At 32.4% G+C, this 17,771-nt stretch overlaps 2 protein-coding genes across 3 annotated transcripts; one reads left to right on the forward strand and one right to left on the reverse strand.

Moving 5' to 3' along the window:
• The first annotated feature begins 2,747 nt into the window (after positions 1-2,747).
• LOC108329026 (uncharacterized) lies at positions 2,748-6,798 on the forward strand. The gene is made up of 6 exons (XM_017563043.2): positions 2,748-2,983; positions 3,913-3,958; positions 4,523-4,634; positions 4,835-4,902; positions 6,166-6,269; positions 6,470-6,798. Exons 1-6 carry the CDS (start codon positions 2,879-2,881, stop codon positions 6,506-6,508), a joined length of 474 nt encoding a protein of 157 aa, XP_017418532.1. The 5' UTR covers positions 2,748-2,878; the 3' UTR covers positions 6,509-6,798.
• A 2,034-nt stretch (positions 6,799-8,832) lies between these two features.
• LOC108321318 (SWI/SNF complex component SNF12 homolog) lies at positions 8,833-14,149 on the reverse strand. 2 transcript variants are annotated; one of them, XM_017553043.2, is made up of 3 exons: positions 13,987-14,149; positions 12,419-13,895; positions 8,833-9,782 (listed from the first exon to the last, which is right to left on the reverse strand). In XM_017553043.2, the coding sequence occupies exons 2-3, from the start codon at positions 13,882-13,884 to the stop codon at positions 9,713-9,715; spliced, it is 1,536 nt and encodes a 511-aa protein (XP_017408532.1). In that variant the 5' UTR covers positions 13,885-13,895; positions 13,987-14,149; the 3' UTR covers positions 8,833-9,712. The 2 variants fall into 2 exon arrangements, with proteins under 2 accessions (XP_017408532.1, XP_017408528.1); XM_017553039.2 differs by having other exon boundaries at positions 12,419-14,149.
• Positions 14,150-17,771: the final 3,622 nt, after the last annotated feature.

Here is a 17,771-nt window from a genome sequence, read left to right on the forward strand (position 1 = left end):
GAAAACAGTTTAATATTTTATTTGGAATATTTGAGTTTTGAATTTATAAATAAGCATGTGCATCTCAACTGAGTTATCTCGTCGAATTATGTCATTCACACACGCACGTATAGATAAAGAGATATAATCCATTAAACAAGTTACTTTACTATAATTTTTTTAAAATTTAATTTAATTAAAGTAGTCTAATCTCTTGTTATTAAAAACCTTGTAAGCCTAATATATTGTTTTTCTTCTATACTTTTATTTAAATTCTTTTGTTATTAATTCAAAATATTAACTAGAATAATAGCTAACATTTATTAAGAAATCTATTTAGCTCATTTCCTCACTATATATTAATAATAACTTATTTATTTTAGCAAATAATAGTAATATTAAAGTATAAGTGCACTAAATAATTATTGCATTAAATCCAATTAGTAATACTTTTGTTATCCATATACATATGAATACTTAAGAGAATAATCTCGAATTATAAATTAATTATCAATCAAAACCAGTTTGTAATTTTACAAGTTGCTTTCGGAGTTCAAGTTGATAATCTCGATTTTGCTTAGAGGGACGTATTTAGAATAATAAAGTGAGAAAAAGGAATATATATATATATATATATATATATATATATATATATATATATATATATATATATATATATATATATAATGCAATTAAGTTTTGAATAAAAAAAATTTGAATTAATTTTTTAAGTCTATAAATGTTTAAATGTAATGTAATGTGGTTATAAAGAGGAGGTATACATGGATGTCCTAAGTCAAGTGTGTATCCCCAACCAACTTATATATGACAATAGTGTGGTATGTCTTCTTCTTCTTCTTCTTTGTCTTTTACTTCTTTATCTTCTTTTTTGTCTTATTCTTTTTTAGGGTTTGGAGTTTACTCTTGTGTGTTGGGAGTAAAGTAGTGGGTCTTAGTTGACAAATTGTTCTTCTTCTTTGGTAGTTGGTTGAGGAAATGCTCTTCTTCTTTTCTTGGGACTTCACTGAATTAGTGTTGTTCGTCTTGCAATGACAATAGCTCAAAAAAAAAAAATTTGAAACGAAAGCCTTGCATCCCAATTCACAAAACTTAGATAACAAAACAAAACGCCCAAAACTAGATAACAATTAAAACCCTAACTCGCAAAATCAAGAACCTTAAATTCTCAATTTTAGAAAGCTACATCTGAAACGCGAACTAAAATGCAGAAACCCCAAAAACAAGAACTCAATCTGAATCCATAAAGAAGAGGAAGAAATCCCAAGACCGAATCAAAATGCAGCAAAGAGACCCCAATTACGCGTGAGCACCAATATATTAAGACAATGTGACTTTACGACTTTACCATACTCTTTTGACATATAATGAAACAATTAATTTAACTATTGCATATTTAACATATGAGACTTAGGTGTGAACAAAATTAAAACTTTTTTAAAAAGGAGAACCAACTTGACACACTACAACGAAACTATGGACAAAGTAGACAATTAAACCTAAATATAAATTTTAATATATTAAATTTAACTTCCATCTAAATATGTAAATCGAAGTTAATAATTAGAAGAACTTAGAGAATATGGTAGTCCGGTCATGGTTGGGTGAGAAAAATGAGAAGGATATAAAAAAATTGAGTTAATTAAGTAAAAATAAAATAAAAAAGTTTTGAAAGATATGAGTTTTTAATTAAGTAAAAAAGATAAAAGAAATTAAGACTTTTGACTTGTTATATCAATTGAATAATTTTTTTTTTCGTTTTTATATTGGGATGGCGAGGAGATTTATTTATGAATATCAATCAACTCAATTGGATTCACATATGTTGACTCATTATAAATTAAACTAAAAATAGATTAGTTTAATTCGACTTATTTTTTATGAATTGAAAACTTTGTAATTTGATTTGACCCATAACAGGTTGATAGGTATTTTGAATAATTTAATTGTGAGTTTAAAACTCATATTAAATGACAAAGTTAAATATAATACAAGAGAAAAAATTTAATAAACTCAATGCCTCAAGATTTTTTGTTAAAAGTTATCACAAATAGTTTACATAGTTATACATTTAGAATAAACAATTATGCTAACTCTTCAATTTAAATTTATTCTCTCTTAGAAGAAACTATCATTTTCTTTTATTGATTAGTTAGCTTTATATAATTAAGTCCTTATACTTTTCAATAAATTCCACTAATGACATTAAAGTCACTTATTTATTTTGGTGACTAGCTTAGTCTCATGTGACAATAACAACAATACATCACAACATAACAACACAATAGCTATAACTACAACACCAATAATATAAATAAAGGTCATACACTTAAATATATATATATATATATATATATATATATATATATATATATATATATATATATATATAAATATGAAATGGACTCACCATAACATTTATTTCTTTTCAATTGTCATGAAAAAAAGCAAAATGATTCTTTTATTTTTTTTTCAACAATTTCTAAATCCAGTAAAGCTATTAATATGAATAAAAAGATATTGATATGAATACAATGAATAAAAATATATTAAAATTAAAATGAATCGAAGTTTTATATAATTGTTGTTAACAAAGAACGAATTATATTATCAAAAATAAAATATGAAAAAGTAAAAATATACAATAAGGAGAAGTGTCCAGTATAGGAATAAATTATAGCATATTATAGCTAAGAGTTAAGATTATAAGGCCTCGGCTTTGTTGGTCCACATGTATATAAAGCGCATAGGGAGAGAAAGTTACGGTATGTTTGGTGTCGTGGCTTAAGTTTTATAGTGTGTTAGTGTGACACTGCGAAGAGCACACGAGAGGCCAAGTCCTCTCCTTTTCACTGCGGTTGCGAAACCTCACTTCCATTCCATGGTAATGGATGCACCCAATCCTTCTTCCTCCGCCGCCTCCTCCTTCCTCGCCAATCTCCCCTCTCGAGGCCACTTCTCTTCCACCGTCGTTTCGTCCAATCCGGTACTTCAATTCCCCTTTTTCTCTTCTCATTCTTTATTTTTTTCGATTTCGGATTTCGGACCTACCTACATTCACTGCGATGATTTCGATCCGTGTGCTTTCAGAACGTTCTCTCTGCTTTTCGTAGAAGCGCTGGTGAAACTAAGCGATTTGTTATTTAGGTTTTTGTGTGAAATCATGTTTATTGTATTGCATAAACTTTTTTTCCCTGTCTCTAGTTTATGGAATTTCAAGGTTTTTAGCGGGGAAAAAGTTCTAGGAGATATTTATTCAACTTAGGTTTGTTTGAAGGGGTTGTTATGGAGTTTTAATCCAAGCTTGCTGATGTTAAAATTTGTGGTGTTAAAACTTGGATGATTTAATATGGACTGGATATCAACTAGTTCACCGCTAATAGAATAGAAGTTTCATATTGTATGGTTTAAGGGATTTTGTTTTCGTGGATGATCATGCATTTGTACTATGCTGGCTTCTTTGTTGTGTAAGTAGGCAATGTATTGAATAAACTTCTTCATAGAGGCTTGTAGGAGAAGACAATGAGAAGGAGAAAATGGATATAGTTTTTTGCATAGAGCAACTTATGCACGTTAGTTTTTTGAGAAGTTAGAGAAGAGAGTTCATAAGTTGATTTTGGCCCGTGAGAGAAACTCAATTCACTTTCTCTTCACTCACGGGTGCTTTTAGAGAAATTTATCTAAACAGGGTCATAGGACATTATAGTTATTAGCTAGTGATTCTGTAACCCTACCTTCGTTGATGCACATGTTTCTTTATGTTGAGTTGTAAATGTCATGGTGAATTTTTTTTGTTCATTTTCTCATGGAAAATTACATCCCTCCAATTGGTGGAACTTAGGAGACCTCCTGCTTTTAATTGTTATTTGTTATACGAGAGACATTATGTTTTAATTTGATATTCTGATCGTGCAGGGGGGGATGCGGGCCTATATATGCGATCATGATACATCGCCACCAGGTCTTGTTCTTTACCTTGTTTCAACTTGTAACACATATTGTTACGGCTTCAAATTTTTTTATGTTGGCCTGCTGCCAAGCAGTAACCTCAGAGAAGAAACAAACAGAAATGTTTCATCGGTGTATAAACTTTCTCTTCCTTATAAACACCTCTAAGCCACAAGTTTCCTTGTCATTACCAGTTGTAAGATCAGTTATTTTTCATCCGCATGGGAAATTTTACTCTGCCAGATTCAAATACTGTTTGTTTACACATAATTTAATGTTAGAGGCATGTCCATTGATCGAAACTTTATCATGAAATAGTATATATGTGAACATGTGAGTTCATTATGTAGTTTGGCTTCTTAGCGCTAACTGTTTTTATCGTCACTTATCTTTGTTTCGGTAGTCTTAATTTAGAGAATTCTTACTCGTAAAATTTACCTCTAAAAAATTTCTGACCATCCTGTTGGTCATAATGCTATGATATATACTCTTCCTATCGATATTAGCTTTGTCCTTTTAACTTTCTAAATAGATAATAATTGTAAAATAGGCATTTTTTATTCCCTTGGTTATGCAGAAGGTCAACATATTAAGACAAACCAACAAAACATACTGATTAGATCACTCACCCTCAAGAAACAAAGGGGCGATTCCAGCTCAAAGGATGGATCTGATGGTTCCAGAAAGAGGTATTATTCCCACCTTTTGTGGAAGAGTGATATTTCAAGTGTACATTATGGTCAATGTACAAATTCCCAATCAATTTTTTCTCTCTTACAGCTTGGTAACTTGTGAAAAAGTTATGGCATCTATCCCTCATTATCTGGTGCCTATCTTTTTATCTTGGTCTTTATTTATTGAATACTATCTAATCAAACCTTTTTGTCAGGAATGCTGAAAAGGTTTTGGAAAGATCTTCAGCCAAGAAAACAAATAATCAAATAAATTCCCGACAAGGTGGGTTCATGTGGTTGTTATCATAAGTTAGCATTGGGTGAAATCTGAAATATATTTGAAGATTTTTGTCATAAATTAATTACCTCCATATAATGAGTTTGCTCCGGACAAAAATGTTATCCTTTTCTTGATATTACTAGTTCAAAATCAAAATTCTCATTTAGGTCCAACATTACTCATGTCTTAATTATACTTTTTGAAGACATGTCTCTGATACATGTTCAGACGTGCATGTCAACCTCTTTTTAAATAACTCGATAAACATTTTCTCTAATTTTTTAGTAAATATGGACTGGATAGACATAACCTTCATGTTTGGTAATTTATACTGAGTTCTATAAGGTAGGTATTTCTTAGTGTTATTTAAGAAAGTGCTGTAGAACACAGGAAGGTGAGTGTGTTTCGAAATGTATATGATATGAGAACTTTTAAGTTCCATGTCCTCAAAGTGCACATTGCGTCCCAACTCTAGGAGTATTTTGACTGATATGAACCAAATTATGGCTGGTATGGTGTATTAAGCTGGGTTCCTAAAAGGAATTTTAACCGGCAGTAGTTTAGGACAAACCTAAAACAGAACCGTGGTTGGTCGTTGGTGCTGTATATGTCCTTGTAAATTCAATTTTTTTCTTTGAAAAGACGTCAGTTCCTTAACCTTGTTTTTGAAGAGTATAGAAGTCAGATATCTGCTTGCTGATTTATGCTTTGATCTTAACCTTTCAGATATACATATATGTTAGTTTTTCTATGTAGTGATTTCCTTTAATACATGTTTTGCATGTAATGATGCTTGTTTTTGCTGTAGAATTTCAAAGTGGGGTTTTAATGTTTTATTAATTCGTATAATCGAAAGTCACTAGTGTGGTCTCCTGAGAAGCAAGAGAATTTGCTTTGCATTCTAAACCTTTAAGAGGTCGATGGAACTTATAGCTTGCTTTTGAATGACATGATTTTTCACGACTTTGATTTGGTGAGAGTGTTGGAGGTTCAATGCTCTAGCAGGACTACCTATCCTCTTCCCTTTCACCATGAATATATCCACCAGTGACAGAGAGACTAATAAAGAATAATGGTAAACAAGATAGGTTGAGTTGCCTCCTGAGCTGTTCTCTGATTATTTTGAACTTATGAGGAAAGGATTTCAGCTGAGGTCATATGTTCAATCCATAGCAATGGTTCCTAATTGAAAGAGACTTACTTAGCAGGCTTGATCTTTTGTCCTCTATATTTCAATTTGTCTTATTATGGGTTTTAATCATACAGAGGGATCAAACAGTCAAACAGCCACTAGGGACTTGCACAACCTGACGGTAGAGAGACTTCGTGCTCTTTTGAAAGCTAAAGGTCTTTCAACCAAGGGAAAGAAGGCAAGTTTCCAGTCTTCCTACAGTTTTAACATACATGCATTTGGAAGATATCGCTCATTAATTTGCTTGATAGTATTTTGTTTACTCCATACGTCACAGTGTAGTGGTTGTCAACTGGTATATTATTGTCCATGATTGATTGTTGTCAAGGTGCTCGCTTACCTTCTCTCCTTACCTAATAAACGAAATAAAATCTACAGGAGGAGCTTATTACTCGTCTAAAAGACGCAACTGGTTAAAGCATAGCGTGGTGGTAGGAATACCCTGTTCATTAAGCATCCAATGTAAGAGTAGTTAGTGTTTAATGTAACTTAGGATCTGGAACTAATATATATATATATATATATATACATACCCAGTGCAAATTACAGTTACAGATGAATATTATCGTTTTGGAGCTATTACCGTTTCGCGACTATCAAGTATGTTTCTTGGGGCATGATTTGTAGGGGTCAACTACAGAATTGGACAGTCAATGGTGGTTTTCAAGTTTTAATTACGATCTGCGGTTGCATCCTTGTCTTTTGCATATCAACTCTTGTTAAGTTAGACATGTAACGGTTACCAATAACATGTGGAATATCTTGTATTGTTAACCATTGCATTGAGATTTTTTAAATAATCAAGTAGTCAATTCCAACATCTATTTGGCTTTTACCTTTTCAACGCATTCACCCTTTCAAACCGTTGAGCTGCGGCCGACAGTGCTGGAAATAGACTCATGCAGGGCTTTCACGGTTCCGTTCGATGGACACAAGCATAATATCACCACCATATGAGATGACCACTATCCTTTTCATTTTATACTCTTACGTTTAGATAATATTATTATCACATTTATCATATTTTGTCTATTTTGTCTATTTCTTATCTCTTATTTCAAAGGAGAATTAGATTATATTTAGCGAGTTAAAATAAATCTTTTCTCTCTCCTATTTCTGTATAAATATTCAAACAATAATTTAATTATAATGGTAATTAAAATATATAAAATTTTATTATTAAATCTTTTGTATAATTGTGTTATTATTAATCTACGTGATAATATGCATTATAATTTTTTTATGTAACATACCATGGTATATGTAATTATTGTGACATTTAAATTATATTATTTATTTCAATGTAAAATGAAATATTAAATATTTAAATATTCTTTAAAAAATTGTTTTTAAATGTTATAATTTGTGTAATATAAAAAAATAATATGAATAAATTATATTTTTGTATAATTATTTAAAATTGATTTTTAATAATTTTCTTAGTTTGTAAAGAAATATAAATTAAAGGCTAATTTTTGATAAATTATATGAATCAATACAATTTGGTTTGTTATATCATTTTCTATAGTTGAGTTACTTGCACATGCTATCTAAAGTTAATTTTTTGATGTTTTGTCTTTTCAAATTCTACGTTTTCTCTTTTGCAAGTTTTTCTTCGTACATCTTCCGTTTGCATAGCTTATTTATCGCAATCTTTTCCAACTTCAATTGTTGAAAAATTTGATGTCTCGAATTATCAACATGTTGAATAGTGATAAAATCGCAAAAGCTACAACAATTTGTTGTCAATTTATTACTTACGTTGCACTATCTCACTAAGGATGATTATACGTTTGATTGTGTTAATTGAAAGTAGAAGCATGGGATTACTTGTTTGGTTTCAATCTACTCTCTAATTTAGTTCTACCTCAAGTCATTGGGTTGGATAATTCCAACGAGGTTTGGAAGAATATTCAAGAATATTTTGGTCTTCAAGCAAGATCTTATGCGCATCAGTTACTGACTACAATGCACGTAGTTGGGCTCAATTCCAAATCTAGGAATTTATCTTCCCAAGATTAAGTGTTTTGTTGATGGACTGGTTGGTATTAAATCGAAACTCTTCTTATAGTCATGAAACGCAATAAGTTAAGGAGACACAAGGTTTGATATCTTTCATTAAATTTTACTCAAAGCTACTCTCACTTGTATGGTCGTGGTGATGGTAATCGTGGCAGTTCTAGTAAGGGAATCACTCGTCACGATGACATTTCAAGTAGAGTTCGTGGAAGTAAATTTGCTTAAGTTAGATCATATATCACATGACTATGATTTTTATTATCAGCCTCATTATCTCAAAAATATTTTTTTAAATCTAAGTTTAGAGAAAAATATTATTAAAATAGAGTCTTGAAAAGCTCTCACATTAAAGAAAAACTTACATTAATTAACATCTTAAAAATCACGTGAGCTGAAATTCATAAAAAATAAATTAAGATCTCACATTCTCACAAAAATGACCTAACCGTTATAAAAAATTTTAGGAGAACAGTCCCACTTCCGATTCTCTCGCTTATCCAGTTCTCGTCACACCCACGTAAACAAGAATGTATTCACACAAATTTAGGAAGAAAATTAATAAATTATGGACCAAAATATAAGCAACTGTTAACAACTACTTTCACCTTACTCAATGACATCATCTTCAAAAGAGATTCTACGTTTCAAGATCCTTTTATTCTTGATATCAATTTTAATAAAGGGCACTTTAGGAACATTTTATATTAATTTAACTACTATTAAAATAACACATTATATAAACTATTATTTTTGTCCTATATATGTTGGGTTAAATAATATCCAAATACAAAGATAGTCTCCTCTCTTGAACAATTCCTTTAACCATACATACACAACATTACAGCAGACAAAATAGTTGCCCCGTAGTAGCACAAATAATGACTAAACCAATTCTCAACTCCTCTGTTTATTCTCAGTTGGCACGACGATACAGGCACAAAGAGCATTCAGATTTTACATTCAAACTGTTATTGGAAATGCACTGAGAGAACAAAAGCATTCGTTTATACTTTCTTCCTGTTGATCCACAGATTGATAATTCTACAGAAGCATTTTTCCCAGCAGACATCTCAACAATCATGGCAATATGAAACATTCAAATAATTGTTAACTCGTCCATCTCCAAGCCATGAATTACTTCAAACTATCAGATAGAGCCATGAACTTATGTGCTTCAAACAACGAATTGATAAATCTATAATTAGGCAAATACAGTAAAATGTAGCCTTGCATTCCGAACTGCATGCCTGGAAAAAAAGTACAAGGTAGATATCTAGTCCATAACACTTAAACATATATACCATTTTGAAGATATTGGAGCTACATACATTAGTTGTTAGCTCATTGATCTTGGCTCAATTTACCAAACTAGAATGGGCGAGAGGAGCATATGAGAACCAATAGATACAGAAACTGCTCTGGGACTCCCAAAATGAGCTAGGGATCACAATTCTTGAGTCAATATACTCTCTGCTAGTACTCTACTCCAAAACATAAATGAAGCATGGAATAGAAAGTTTAGCAGTGTTGGGTCAAGACCTCGAGGTGGTGTCAGAAAACTAAACTACTCCACCCCCAAAAAATAAGCTATTTCACAATTTCTCAGATGTTTCCAGGAGCATCACTTCGAGCATTTTTCCTGGTCAGGTAGCGAACGACAGCATCCTCAACCCTGGAAATTTAAAAATAAAAGAATCCAAACCATTTAGAAACATTCCATAAATTCTTGTAATATATTTGAAGGCCGACATGACTTAAAAAATGAATAAAAGATACAATCGTCATATCTTCCAATTTTACTCTTCATGTTACTTGGTCATTATCAACACTCAAAGGAGTATAAACTTCGAAAAAATATGATTGTATAATTTTTTTTCCTGGAGGTTCCGTTTTCCAACTTTTGAGAATAAACAGAGTTAACATTTTTTTTATCAAAAAACTTGTCTAATTATCATTAAAAAATTTAGGATTCTTATAATTGAATGAAAATCATTGAAAAATACAAACAAATGAATCCTAGGTCATAATTGGATTGAAGGTAGAAGATGAAGTCGATGAGAAAGTTGTTTTATTGGTTTAATCATCTCGGACATCCCTATTTGTGCAGGGTTATCTCAATTAGGTCCTCGTATTGTAAATATTCTCAATTAAGTCCCTATTTATGTAAAATTGAGTCAATTAGAGTCTTGCCGTTAATTTTGTTATAACGGCGTTAAGATTACAGTGATGTAGGATGCTGACTTTGCAAAGTGAGATATGTGGCAGAGTTACGTGGAATTTAATTATTTTAAATTTTAAAAAACTATCTTCCTTCTTTCTTGCATTCATTCTCTTCCTCTTTATCCTCTCCCTGCCGTCTCCCTCCGCCTCCCCTCCAATTCAAAGATAGTCTTATAAGGACAAAATAACAGTGAAAAGGACAAAACCCTCAGCAAAACCCTTTCTTGAACTGTGACAGGTGAAAGCCCTAACTCTGGAATTTGGTGGGTGGCTGCAATGGCTTCTCGTTATAGATCTGTTTCGCAACCAGCATTGTCCTTTATCAAATCCACCATCACAAAACCAGCTTCCAAGCCCACACCCTCAGCTTTTCTCCTCAAAACTCGTGCTCCGGTTACGGCCAGGCAAGACTGTTTCCCCTATGAAGTGATCCCTTTTCTTCGACCCAATTGGATTTTATGTTTATTCTGCGCTTCTTTTTTCTGTTCAGGTGGGTGGGTGGGGAGCTTGTTTGCCTGTAGTCGCTGCTTCCGCTGCACTCGGCGGTGTCGTCGGCATCGTCAGCGCGCCTCACTTCTTGTCTAGGCATCGATTCGAGTAGGTCGTTGTCCCAGGGTATGCTCTGCAGTGCCAACCCCGGAGTTTGATTTCTCCAATTCTTTTTTACCCCTTTCTTCTCTGTAAGCTTCATTGCTACTTCCCCTCTTTTCTTAATGCCATCTACCCAATCAAACTAAGGCATACTGAGTTTTTCTCAAACTAACCGCATTATCATTTCTTCGAGTTCCAAATCCCTATTTATTATGCATCGTAGAGTCTCAGAGCTTGTTTCATTTTGTTCATGATTATGCAACTTGCTGTGTCTATATTTTAGCAAAAGAAGAGGATGTTGCTATCAGGTTATATTTGATGGAGAATATCATCACTTTATATTGTGATAGTTCTTTTTATGTCTATTGTTTGTAATATTTTTGTGATTTTCTTTTATTATTTTCTCACTGATTCACACTGTGTAGCAGTTGGATTGCAGTGTAGTTGTACCACTAAGACTGTCTTTGAATTGGAGGGGAGGCGGAGGGAGACAGCAGGGAGAGGATAAAGACGAAGAGGATGAATGCGAGAAAAAAGGAAGATAGTTTTTTAAATTTTAAAGTAATTAAATTCCAAGTAACTCTGCCACATATCTCACTTTGTAAAGTCAACATCCTACATCACTGCAATCTTAACGCTGTTATAACAAAATTAACGGCAAAACTCTAATTGACTAAATTTTACATAAACAGGGACTTAATTGAGAATATTTACAATACGAGGACCTAATTGAGATAACCCTGCATAAATAGGGATGTCCGAGATGATTAAACCTTGTTTATTTTGTAAAAATAAAAATAGATCAGTATGGAAGGGGATGAGACCTCATCTATCCCATTCTATTATCCATTCTTGTTTTTATTCCCTCTCAATTTGGCGTGCAGTGGATGGAGCTAAAATTAAGAAAATAAAATCCCTATTTTGGCCAGCTAAGAATGTGATTTTATAGTGGGGTTAATATATGAACTATAAGGTTATAGCTTATTTCATTGCTTCCTTTTTGTAGACAATAAAAGGTAATCTCTATCCCACTATAAAATCTCCAAACAATAAAGTGACATATTTAAATCATTTTCATTACAAGCTCCAGTCATATATACCATTACATCAAGATTAAATCCCTTACTGGTTCTGCCTTTATTCTACCAAATCAGACATAAAACATTTAGTATCTTTGCAGCGCATAATGTATGCCTCATTTGATAGCACAAACAAAACTCTGTAGAACAAATAAAATAGTACTATAAAATGGAAAATGCACCTCTGAAATAAGTTTGTACTTAAAAAAGTATCTACTTTTGAAAGTACTTCAAATCAAATCAAGGTCCTATCTGTACACCCTTATTAGCTCATTTAGAGGAGCTTTGCATTAGTAATGGTTACTGTCTAAAATTAGGGTCAGCCAGACACTTTCTTTCTTAACCTGCCTGTTTTAAAAGGTTGTTTCACCATCTTCAACTCTCAACAAATGAAATAGGAGAATAGAATAATGCTTACCATGGTTGATTGTAGAATTCAGAACGCCGTTCATTCTCAACACTATGGCTCACATCTCCAGCAATAAGCTTCAGATCCTTGCTTTGAGAAGCTATCAAAGCATTAATAAACTCCGCTGGGGACTGACTAAAGCCGAGAAAGAATGCCCGTCTCCTATGATGTTCATGGATCTTCTTTATGGAATCAGATATCAGTTTATCAAAAGCATCAATCTCTTTGTGCTTCTCAGTGCTTTCCAAGAATGAAGACATATCCTTCTCTAGTGGAAGAGGCACATCAACCTGCACATCGTAACACGTAGCTCCGGCTGGACAATTTCCCGAAAGCTTGATTTTATGCTCCAGGTGTATAGGCTGCGGAGGTGACAAATGCTGTGATATCTTCTGCGAAGCCACCGAAAATTTCATCTTCTCCTCCCCAAACACCCTTTGGAGAGAAGCATCACACATGAAGAACGAAGGGTCATTGGGACTCTGCAACTTCTTAGCCTTCACATAGTGCCAAAGAGCAGCAATGATCCTAGAGCGGGAGTCAAACTCAACCCCTAACACTCTAGCCAGCTGAGCCGATACCATAAATTTGTCAGGCGAATAATTCATTGACATTCTAACAACCGCCGTGAATTCCTTATCTCCTTTCCTCTTCACCTCAAAACCATCGCGCTGCGCAGTCGAACGGGCACTATCCCACACAACAACATGGTTATCCGGATAGAAACCCTGATCCAAGTAAATGGTAATCTTCTTGAAGAAAGCCGAGAATCTTGGATTTTCTTTAGGCAAAACTCCATCTGCCACAGGATCCTTACCATCTTCCAACACCCTTCCGGTTATCCTGAGAACCCAAGAAAGCTCCTCCACATCTATCTTCCCAGGTTCCACTTTCACCTGTTTCGAAAATGTATTATACACATAAATCCTAAGCGTTCTCCTAACACAGCGAGGGTTTCTCAAATTCTCCTGCACATCAATTTTCTTCCTAACCAAAACAGAATCTACGTGGGTCTCAAGTTCAAGCAACTTGGCATAAATAGCAGACTCGGGCACAAGCTTGGCCACCTTGTCGGGAATGAGCTTATCGGGAAAGCTTCTCTTTTTCCGAGGAGGCGCCACGGTAAGTTCCATGGTCTTGAAGGCAGAGGATTGGGTGGCGTTGGAGGAACCTGGAGGGCGTGAAGGGGGTTTGTGATTTGCACGCTTGGGAGGCGCAGGTGTTGCGACGTTGGCATTGGTATTGGAATTGTTATGCACCTGTGGGGGAGGAACAGGGTGTGGCTGTGCGAGGACGTGGATTTGCGGTTGCGAGAGCTGAAAATGGCCATGGAAGTGAGAGGCACCAGCTTGCGGTTGAGGCTGCGTCTGTGAGAGAAGGTGGGGTGATGGGTGGTTCATGGGGATTGAGGGTGCAGCCGGGTTGGTGAAAAACGACGGCGTTGCAGCATTTTTTGGCGGATTATTGTTGTTCATTGTTCTAAATTCTAAATAGGTTGTAAGAAGTATTAGATCTAGAAGAAGGAAGAGCGTGAAAACCCTAATTAGATGGAAAATAGGACAGAAAAATGTTCTTACTGTTTATCCTTAGAGATAGGAGATTCAGTGTTTGCTGGCGATTGCTTCTTTCTCCATTACTGTGTCATAAACGTAAGCACTGGTCATTGCGCCATTCCATTTCTCAAATTTGTATCCTGTACTCTTCTCTAAACGCATAACGTTCAGTTCCTCTCACTTTTCCAACTTCCTACCAAATGGGCCTGCCTCATCCCGACACTCCATTCCGGTGGGTTGGGCTGGGTCCATTACAAAGCCCACATTTTCTTTTACTCCAGTGCTATAATGCATTTAATAAAATATCTCTATCTATCATTTAAAGAAAAAGTTTCTCTCTTCGTACAATATATCCAACACCTTTTGGGTTTATTTGTTATAATAAGTTTTCAAATAGGCCATTTCTTTTCTGTACCTCCTCTTTTTTTCTTTGCACCTCGTAAAATTTACTTCATGTTTCATTCTGTGTTTTCAATGTTATCTTAGTTTTTCTTGGTTTTGAGTTAAGTTATAATTTTTATCAATTTTATTCAATTAATTCCTCTTAGTAATGTCCTCTAAATAGTGAATAGTATATGTCACGTAATTTATTTATTACTTTAATATTTTAATTTTTTATTAAGAAAATTGTTTATGTCTTAATTTATGTAATATGATATATGTTATGTTTTATATAAAATTTAATCTTTCTATTTATTATTATTTTTAATTTAGTTTCAAATTTTTAAAATTAAATATTTTTTTTTAAGAATTAAGACTAAATTTAATTTTTATATAAATTAAAATTTATATTCTTATTAGTTAGTATTTTTATAGTTATTTTTAAATCAAGTATAATAATTATATTTTAATAATATAATTAGACCTAGTATAAAATTAATTTATGAAATATTAACTTCGTGATAATATTAAATTTATTTTTTATTTTTAAATAGCCAACCAACTTAACTATGAAGTTTTGAAAAAAAAAAGTCTCGTTTTACTGATTAGATTTTTTTTGTTTTAGATTAAATTTGTTTTATATTCTTAAATTTGAATGCGTACTTTACGAAGAGTTTAACTGTGATTTATTAATTTAAATATAGTTATATCATCACTTCATTATTTTTGTCATTTTAAACTTTTTATTATTTTAGTTTATTTTTATCATATTAAAAAAATTAATTATATTATTAGAATATAATTATTAAAATTATTTTAAAAATAATTTCAAAAATACTAACTAATAAAAATGTCAATTTTAATAAAAATATTTATATAACATTTATATAAAAATTAAATTTGATTTTAATTTGAAAAAAAACAAAATTATTCTATTTAAAAAAATAAAACTAAATTGAATAAAAATAATAAATATAAATATTAAATTGAATATAAAACATGATTATAAAACACTCCTACGTCTACATGTAAACAAAATTTTAAAAAAATTAAAAAATATAGTAAAATAATCACAAACTTAGTAACATATATAATTAACTATTTAAACAACGTTATCAAACAAATTTAATGAAATAAAATTGACTAAATTTAGAACTTAACAAAACTGACTAAAACCACGTTGGAAAAATTGAACGAAAAAAATATATATTTAAGTCTAAAATTTAATTACCAAATTTTAGGCCTCATTAAAATTGTATACTTAAACGTAATTATTTTTCTTCCTTCCCTTTCCTCCTACGCGCAGCAGTTCCTCCCTTCATTTTTTTCCATTCACCTCTCACTTCATTTTTCCTTCACCCACCTCCAATCCATCTTCCATCTTCAATTTCAAAATCCTCTTCACTACCAAACTCCCACGTTGGTCCACCCTTCCACCATCCCATGCTTCTGCATAACACAAACTTAATTTTTTTTATTAATTAAAAATTACTTTAATTTAAATATATATTATAATTTATTTTTATTTTTATTTCATTTTTCAATAAGCAAAATTCAATTTAGTGTAAACTAATTTTGTTTAAAAGTTTCTCATCTAAAAATCTAACCGTTAATTTTAAAATATAAAAAACACAACTTATCATTATAAAAATTAAGTCTTCAATAATTAAAAGTATAAATCGATAAATATATTCAAAATTTATTTAATGTAAAACTTCACTCAAAAAAATTGAAGTCATACAAGTTTTGCTTAAGAAAAAAAATTTAAAGACTCTTCATAAAATATGAATAAAAATGGCTTACTTATTCCCTTAATTTTGTTTCTTCAATGTCCTAATCAGTAAATTTTCTTTTAAAAAAAATAATAATTTCGATGGTAAAAACAGTCACTCAGGCATACCTATCCTAACTACCAATAAAATCTAAAGAGATCATCTTAAGGAATTAAAAAAATATGGGTAAGGGAAAAAGCAGTCAAAGGAAAGGAATGAGGTGGTTTTTTTCATTATAGAAATTTAAAACTATGCTGTCGTGATGTCAGTGTCGCGCATTCATTCAATTCAATATATCTTTTCCTACTGCATATTATAATATGACACATCATATCCACCATGCCTTCTCACATCACTAATCTGTTGGATATCATAGGTCAACTCATTCTTTCACAAAAAAATCCTATTAATTTAAAGCTTGTAAAATGTAAAACCCACTTCTACTGATTATAATATGTGGTGACTTCCCATTTTTTTTTTCTCTTTTGCAAGCTGAAACAGTATTTCAATATTTCTTTCAATTAAAGTAGTCAAACTTTTGTATTTAATGGACAGATTTCTTTAAATTTAATATAAATAAATTAACTAAATTCAATTTATATGACCTTCGTTTGCTCCCTGACGTTGCAAAAGGGAAAAATATAAGAGGGGTTTGTACAATTATTTTCTAGATTACTTTATTTCAATTAAAAGTAATGAATAAAAATGTTTATGTGGATATTGACGTGAAAATAAATTAGAAAGTTAATAGAGTAATTGAGTTAATGAAACCAGAAATCTTTTATTTAAAAGTTTATTTTCAGACATCCTGATTCATTAATCAAACCCCATTATCTCTCTAGAACTAAGTTCTTCTTCTTTTTCTTTGCTTTCTCTCTACCACATCTCTGTCTTCTCTCTTCCATTCCTCACCATTAAGTCAGTGGATTTCCGATCAGGTGGCGCCCAAACGTCCGCAACGTAAAGGGCTTCGAAACGGATCGATTCATTTCGGGTCCTAGGCTGGTAAGTCCCTGCATGCAGCCTCTTCTTTGTTCTTGAACCTAGCACATGCAATCTCCGCTGGTTGCATGTGACTAGAAACATACTTCTTCCTGTTTTTGTCAAACTCTAGCTCTAAGAGCTCTTTTTAATCACTAAGTGGTGGTGTGTAGGGTGTTGTCTAGGTTTCTCACAACTCGAGGTACTGTTAGGGCATTCTTGTGAATTGTGTTGTTCAACTCCAAGGTAAGGGGAGCTAGGATACGTTTTAAATTACTTGCATGTGATGTATGTATGCCGAGTTTTGTACTGTTGTGCTGTTGGTATTGCGTTTTGATTTGGGAAGATTTAGTTGCATGTGTTGGACTGTGCGATTTGTGAATCTGGAATGTGATGATTGTAAATTGTTTTGGATTCTTTAATTTATGTAATTAATCATGTTGGGAGTTCTTGGGGTGAGAATCTATTGTAGTGCTGATAAAATAGAAAACTTAGTGTTCTAGTAGAGTTTTGGGTCACTTTGAGAGGAAGTGATGTAGTGATTTTGGGCATTGGAGGTCTTGAGTGCAATTAGGCTGTTTGGGTAGCTCAGATAGGTCAATTTTGACTTGTTAGGAACCTCAAACTAGTCTAAAACGAGTTACAAGTATTAGAATTGGATTTGGGTCCCTAAGT

The sequence above is a fragment of the Vigna angularis genome, chromosome 1, assembly GCF_016808095.1.
Source record: "Vigna angularis cultivar LongXiaoDou No.4 chromosome 1, ASM1680809v1, whole genome shotgun sequence".
NCBI lineage: Eukaryota > Viridiplantae > Streptophyta > Magnoliopsida > Fabales > Fabaceae > Vigna > Vigna angularis.

What these genes read in the sequence shown, in the direction of transcription:
- LOC108329026 (XM_017563043.2), top strand. Translation starts at nt 2,879, where the DNA reads ATGGTAATGGATGCACCCAATCCTTCTTCCTCCGCCGCCTCCTCCTTC. An exon ending in TCTGATGGTTCCAGAAAGAG is followed by an intron (nt 4,635 to 4,834) that starts GTATTATTCCCA and finishes CCTTTTTGTCAG; the next exon opens with GAATGCTGAAAAGGTTTTGG. An exon ending in TTTCAACCAAGGGAAAGAAG is followed by an intron (nt 6,270 to 6,469) that starts GCAAGTTTCCAG and finishes TAAAATCTACAG; the next exon opens with GAGGAGCTTATTACTCGTCT.
- LOC108321318 (XM_017553043.2), bottom strand. Translation starts at nt 13,884, where the DNA reads ATGAACAACAATAATCCGCCAAAAAATGCTGCAACGCCGTCGTTTTTC. An exon ending in GAATTCTACAATCAACCATG is followed by an intron (nt 9,783 to 12,418) that starts GTAAGCATTATT and finishes TTAAATTTCCAG; the next exon opens with GGTTGAGGATGCTGTCGTTC.